The 6,652-nt window shown below is 57.9% G+C and overlaps 2 protein-coding genes across 2 annotated transcripts; one reads left to right on the top strand and one right to left on the bottom strand.

The window, feature by feature from the left end:
- Positions 1 to 103: 103 nt before the first annotated feature.
- Positions 104 to 1,477, top strand: OT_ostta12g00860 (Methylthiotransferase/radical SAM-type protein; the record flags this gene model as incomplete). Its single annotated transcript, XM_022982823.1, has 1 exon — positions 104 to 1,477. One exon carries the CDS (start codon positions 104 to 106, stop codon positions 1,475 to 1,477), a length of 1,374 nt encoding a protein of 457 aa, XP_022840048.1.
- A 95-nt stretch (positions 1,478 to 1,572) lies between these two features.
- Positions 1,573 to 4,815, bottom strand: OT_ostta12g00850 (Helicase, C-terminal; the record flags this gene model as incomplete). The annotated part of the gene is made up of 1 exon (XM_022982822.1): positions 1,573 to 4,815. One exon carries the CDS (start codon positions 4,813 to 4,815, stop codon positions 1,573 to 1,575), a length of 3,243 nt encoding a protein of 1,080 aa, XP_022840047.1.
- Between the last annotated feature and the right edge of the window lie 1,837 nt (positions 4,816 to 6,652).

The raw sequence follows: 6,652 nt of genomic DNA, 5'->3' as shown, positions 1-6,652 counted from the left end.
GGGACAAGCCGGAGCCGAAGATTTGCCAGCGCTTGGCGTATTTTCGATCGATCGGTTCGATGAAGAAACGTCGCGCGCGACCGGTCGTCGGGTGTTGGGGTGCATGCCGGACCGGGTGAAGGAAAAGTTGCTCGAGGCGGATCGATTGCCGGACATCGTGCCGGGCCCGGATGCGTATCGGGACTTGCCGAATCTCATCGACGCCGTGCGCGGGACGGGGGCGAAGGCGATGAACGTGCAGTTGTCGGTGGAGGAGACGTACGCGGATATTATTCCGGTGCGAGAGGTTGGTACGCATTCGGCGTTCGTGACGATTATGCGTGGGTGCGATAACGCGTGCGCGTTTTGCATCGTGCCGTACACGCGCGGACGCGAACGGTCGAGAGATTTGGCGAGCATCATGTACGAGATTCGTTCGTTGAGCGAACGAGGGATCAAGGAGGTGACGTTGTTGGGGCAAAACGTCAACTCGTACGCGGGAGACGTCACGAGCGCGACGACGAGGGATTTCTTGAGTCAGCTCGTGGGGGAAGACGTGGACGCGGTGGAACTCGTCGCCAACGCGTCGAGCGCCGGTTTGGCCGGCGCGCAGGGCTCAGCCTTCGTCGGCTACGCCGATGGGTTCAAGTCTCGGTACGATCCCGAGCGTAAGCGCGAGGGCACGATTCAGTTTGCCGAATTGCTCGACAAGGTGGCGAGCGTCGATCCGGAGATGCGCATTCGATTCACGTCGCCGCATCCGAAAGATTTCCCGGATGACGTCCTCAGAGTGATTCGCGATCGGCCGAACGTGTCGAAGTGCTTACACATGCCCGCACAGAGCGGTTCGACCGCGACGCTCGAGCGAATGGCGCGGGGGTACACCAGAGAGGCGTACATCGAGCTCATCGATCGCGTCAGGATGATCATTCCCGGATGCGCGGTGACGACGGATATCATCTCCGGCTTTTGCGGTGAGACCGAGGCGGATCACGAAGACACGGTGAGCTTGATGACGAGAATCGGGTACGAGCAAGCCTTCATGTTCGCCTACTCCGAGCGCGAGGGCACTGGCGCGCACAGGCATCAAAAGGATGACGTTCCCGAGGATGTCAAGCAGCGGCGATTGCAAGAGGTCATCGACGCCTTCCGCGCCAAGGCGGGCGAAAAGCAGCGCATGGAGATCGGCTCCACGCACTGCGTCTTAGTCGAGGGTCCGAGTAAGAAGAACCCGGAGGAGCTCACGGGTAAGACGGACACGTCGAAGTGGGTGATTTTTGACGACGCGCCGACGGGGTCGTACGCGGGCGACGCGCGCTCGGCGACGACGGGGTCGCATCGCGTGTCTCCGGGCGATTACGTCGCCGTGCGAGTCACCGGATGCAGCACTGGTACTTTATTCGGTGAATTACTGGGAAAGACCACGCTTACGGAGTTTCAAAGACTCCACGGCGCGCAGTGGACGACGCCCGCCGAGGCCGTCGCCGCCGCGCGTTAAAAATCGCGCAGTCAGAATGTCGTCACCCATTCATTTCATTCGTTCAGCTCGCTTTATTATAATACTACTACAAAAAGATTCAGCTAAAACCACGCTCATCGATGCGATTCGAGCTCGCTCCTCACGTCCTCGTCCACGGTTTCGGCGTCCAGGTCGACGACGCACGTGACGTGGAACGGACCGCGTTGACCCGTGCGCGCCGTTCTTCCGCACCGGTGTAAAAACATCTCCATCGACGGCGCCGCGCCGTACTGCGCGACGTGATGTAAGTCTGGAAAGTCGATTCCACGAGCGGCGAGATCGGTGCAGACGCAAACTTTGAGATCTCCTGCGATGAAATCGTCCAACACCACGCCCCGTTCCTTCGCTCTGCCGTGAAACGCGAGCGCGACGACGTCGCGGGCGTCCAATTTCCCCACGAGCTCGTCCGCATCCTCGGGTGAGTTGGCGAAGATTAGTGTTTTATACGCCTTGTGACGATTCAAAGCGTCGCACAGGGATTCGAACTTTGCGTCGTCCCCTCGAACGTCGTCGACGCGCACGTCGAGCTGCGGATGCACGCGACCGAACCGCGCGGTGGACACCCACTCAACCTCACCCGGAAACGTCTCCAAAAGAGGTTGGGCCTCGCGCATCGTCGCAGCGGCAAATATGTACTGAACCTTGGTGTCGAATCGGTTGATCCCATTCTCGCCGTAGGAGAGTTTGATGATCTCCCCGACGTCGCTCGCGAAACCGCTCGATAACATTTCATCCGCCTCGTCCACGACGACGTGACGCAATCGTCCGAGCAACACCCACTCATCCTTGATGAGTTTTAGCAATCGCGCGGGCGTACACACTAAGACATCGGCGTTTCGAAACTCCGGAATCGCCTCCTCGTCGCCTTGAAGCTTGGACTTGTTCGCGGTTGTCGCCAATGCGGATTTCTTCATAGACGTCGGCGGCGGGGCACCATACGTTGACACATTCGAGGTCGGCGAGGCCTGGTACGGCGACGACGACGCCGGAACACTGGAAGAAACGGCTGGAGACACCACTTGAGTGCTCGTACTCGCCTTGGTGGAGACACTGCTACGAATGATTCGGTCGCGCAGGACGTTCACGTCTTCGCCCGGGCTCCCAGGAACCATGCCCAAATAATCTAACGCGCTATCCAAGTCGCCCTGCGACGACAGCATCTCGGCGTAGTTCGTGATCAACGATGTGAAGCCTTGGGTGGACTCTGATTGCCCAGCCGCACGCGTCAGCATCACAGCTTTCTCCACGACGCCGTATAAATCTTTTGGCGTAAAGTTTCTGGAGGGCAGCAAGGTCAACCAATACTTGATAGCCGCGTCGACGTTGCCGGCGCAAATGTAGCACAGCATCGCGGAGTTGTGATCACCACTCGTAATCAAACCTTCCGCGAGAACTTCCGCCAACGGACCCCACTCATCACCAGGAGCGTACGTACACAACATCGCGAGTGTTTCTCGCCAAGCCGACACCGGGCGCGCCTTGACGAGACTGGACAAGTTCTTCCCAACAACGGCCGCAGCAACTTGCATATACGGTCGCGGCGCGCGTGCGATGTGCGAAGCCTGCGCCTCCGCCCAGAGCTCTGGACCCCCGGCCGCGGCGAGGATGAGCGCATCGGCGTAGCGCTCAGCCTTTTCGCACGCCGCCACTGCAGCTTTGTAATCACCCACGATCAAGGCTCGCTGAATCTCGAAATCTGCCGCAGTTGGCGGCGGGATCGTCGTCACCGTCGCCTGCTTCGGTGGCGGAATACTTTTCGGCGCCGGCGTCGGCTTGGGTGGTTGCACTGGCGCGTCTCCGAGGTTGTCAAAGAATGCATCATTGTCTTCCACGGGAGGTAAACTCGGCGACGTAGGCGCACTCATCGGGGCAGAGTCTTCGACCTCGCGAGCGTCCTTCATTGACAAGGCTGCGAGAGACTTCTCCCGAGCCTCCAAGGCGTCACCGAATTCAAGATGCCGCAGCATCTCCCGACGTGCGTCTTCCGCGAACAAGATGCGCATGAATGTCCAAGCCTCCTGGTCCTCTCCCTTTGCGTCTTGCCTCTTTACCTCACAAAACTTGATCAAGTCGTTGACCTCGCCATTCTTGACCGCTTGCTCAAACTCGACGCTCTGTTCCTTCACTACCATCCCGTCCGTGCTCTCGCTCTTCACGGACATGATGGAGATTGTTGTAGGCGATGCCGTTGGACCACCTTGCAACTGCGCGCCGTGTGCCAGCAGCTTACCGCCGAAACCGAAGGTCGCCCCACACGGACGCTTCAACCAGTTCGGTGCGCGTTTCATCGGCGCCTTTGGACCGGTCGACTGCTCGTGCGCGAGCCCGGTGAAATCCGAGTTCACGCCGTGCGCTCCAGCTTGCGATGCACCTGCCTGCTGCATATTGTGAAGTGTAATCTTGCCGTCAAACGACGACGTTGACAGGATGCCCGGAGCGGTCTTGCTCCACTGTACGTCAAAATTCCAGTTCGCGCTCGCCGGAAGCTCGGAGATGACCTCACCGACCTCGGTATCCCAACAAAGTGTGCGATTGTCCTTGCCGCACGTGAGCAAGAGCGCGGGATCTTGCAAGTTCCACGCCATGGCGAGCACACCCTTGGAATGCGCCACGAACTCGCGCGCCGGTGAGATCGAATTTCGTAGGTCCCAAACCTGCAGAGTGCAAGAGCGATCGTCGTCACTTGCGACGATGAGCTGCGTCGCAACCTCTGGGTTCCACTGCATGGCTGAGCAACGTCGACGGGAGTTCGGATCGGTGAACGAGATCACCGGTCGTTGACGCTTCAGATCCCAAACGACTGTCGATCCATTTAGCGATGATGATGCCAAAATGTGTTGCACCTTATGGTTCCACTGCAAGAACGACACCTCACCAGCCGTCGGTCCACCAGTGGTTGACTTCAGCGCCGGATACAGTGATGGCTTTGTTGGGTTCTCCAAATCCCAGATGCACAACTCTCCGTCCTCGGCTCCGCTAGCAAGTAGATTCGGCGAAAAAGTATTAAAATCCAGACCTCGAACCGCACCTTGATGCTTCGCGAGCTTGGTGATGATCGCTCCGTTCGTTGCTCCGTCCACGATCTTTGCCGGGTTGTACACGTTCACTGTCCCGTCCACCAACCCACCCGCGATCAACCCCAGTCGTGTCTCGGTGCTCCCAATCCCAGCGCTCCCCCAAACGATTCGATGAAAGCGCTCCGTGGACGGAATCGCCTTACCCACGACCGGCATGTCCATCTCTCTGGACGCGTAGTCCACCTCGAAGATTTCCAAGCACGCCGTCGTGCTGAAAGACAAATCTATCGCCCCAGCCATCGTACCCGTGGCGAGGTGCGATGACCCCGGGCTATACGCGCGCGTTCGATCGCTCTGTTAGTCTCTCGCGTGCTCTCTCGCGCGTCGAGTCTGAGATCTTTCGATCAGGCTTGAATCCGCCTTCGAGCGAGATTCGACCGTTCCGCGGCTTCTATCGCGCGATCGAACCACTCACCTGAACGCCGCGGTGGCGCATCTGCTCGTTGTCTTGACCGCGGTCATCACGCTCGCGGCCAACGACCGTAGGCGCGATCGGCTGCGGAGGCGAGCGACACATTCGGCCGCGGACGCTCAAGCATCGTTCGAACGCGTGTGGGCGGTGCACACGTGACTTCTTCATGGTGCGAATAGACACTGTGTACGTCGAAAAACATGGCAACCTTGAGAAATTGGATGTATCGACGGAATATTTGAATAGTGGTCAATAGGTGGACACAGTACGTGCGAAAACATGGCAACCTTGAGATAAACCGCGTGCGTTCAAGAATGGCATCCTTTGTGTGTGTGCGAATGCGCGCGGGGCCGCGCGCGTTTGGTCGTTCGCGGCGGCGAGGCGGCGGTATGCTCCTTGCGAAGGTTTTTGGATCGCATTTACCGCGCGTGCGCGGTCGTGGCGCGGTTGTGGCGCGCGTGGTCGGCGCGTCCTTTGTCCGGATTTGGCGGTTTATGACTCGTGGGCGGGGGACTCCGCAGACGTGCGCGCGCGGGCGTGGGCGGCATGGAGGTGTTGGGGCGCTGTCGTGGTGTGTGTGCAAACAGTGTGCATTATGCGCGAAAATCACGTCGCGCACCATGCATCCACACCCGGTCCAAATCTCACACACGACCACTCGTAATCAATATACACACGCATATGATACCGCACACGCCAAATATACGTACCGACATGTCGTGCGTCCCTGGACATCTGTAAGGAAGTGTGAACGCAAGTTCGCACCTCCCACCCAGCGAAAAGCCCTCCGGTCATCGTACCCACGGGCTATGGTTCCGGGTCGGTTGTTTCCCAATCGGCGATGGGCTGAGTACCTGGATGAGTGGCAGGACGACCCGGCGCGGCGAGGCGCGCAGCTGACGAATGCGTCGGCGGCGCGCTCGCACAGCCCCGATCGGTCGAAATGCAAACTGCGGCTCTGCATACGAGCCTGCGGCATTCTTCGTGTTTCACGATGGATGCGCGGAAAAGAAGCTTGTACCGATAGCCGCTGGCTAAACGTATTACTTTTTTATTGCAAGAACCCTCGAAACCTTGAGCATGTGTGTGTTTGTTTCCACTATTCATACCGAGCTCGGTGGCGAGTGGCTTGCGTGACGGTGCAGCCTGCGCGAAACGCCATGTGATTGTGATGATCTGTATGGAATGTTTCGAGTGCGTTGGTTGTCATCAGGAGGACCTTCTGTAGGACCTACGTGAGGGCGTTTCAATCGCGTTCGCACATGAGGCGGGAGCCTTGTGTGTGTTCGTGAGACGTCTGATTTTCTAATCAAACTTTCAATCACTTTTGGCCGGGAGGCTAATTGTGGCGCGTCGCGTCGATTGTATTGATCGGTTTCGACCGGTTGATATATTCGTCGTTGTCGTGTCGAAAGGATAGATACCTGGTTGATCCTGCCAGTAGTCATATGCTTGTCTCAAAGATTAAGCCATGCATGTCTAAGTATAAGCGTTATACTGTGAAACTGCGAATGGCTCATTAAATCAGCAATAGTTTCTTTGGTGGTGTTTACTACTCGGATAACCGTAGTAATTCTAGAGCTAATACGTGCGTAAATCCCGACTTCGGAAGGGACGTATTTATTAGATAAAGACCGACCTCGTTCTGCGGTGAATCATAATAAC

This window comes from Ostreococcus tauri (assembly GCF_000214015.3).
Source record: "Ostreococcus tauri WGS project CAID00000000 data, contig chromosome 12, whole genome shotgun sequence".
Classification (NCBI taxonomy): domain Eukaryota; kingdom Viridiplantae; phylum Chlorophyta; class Mamiellophyceae; order Mamiellales; family Bathycoccaceae; genus Ostreococcus; species Ostreococcus tauri.
Note: the sequence above shows the minus strand (reverse complement) of the source record. Positions and strands in the feature narration are given on the sequence as shown.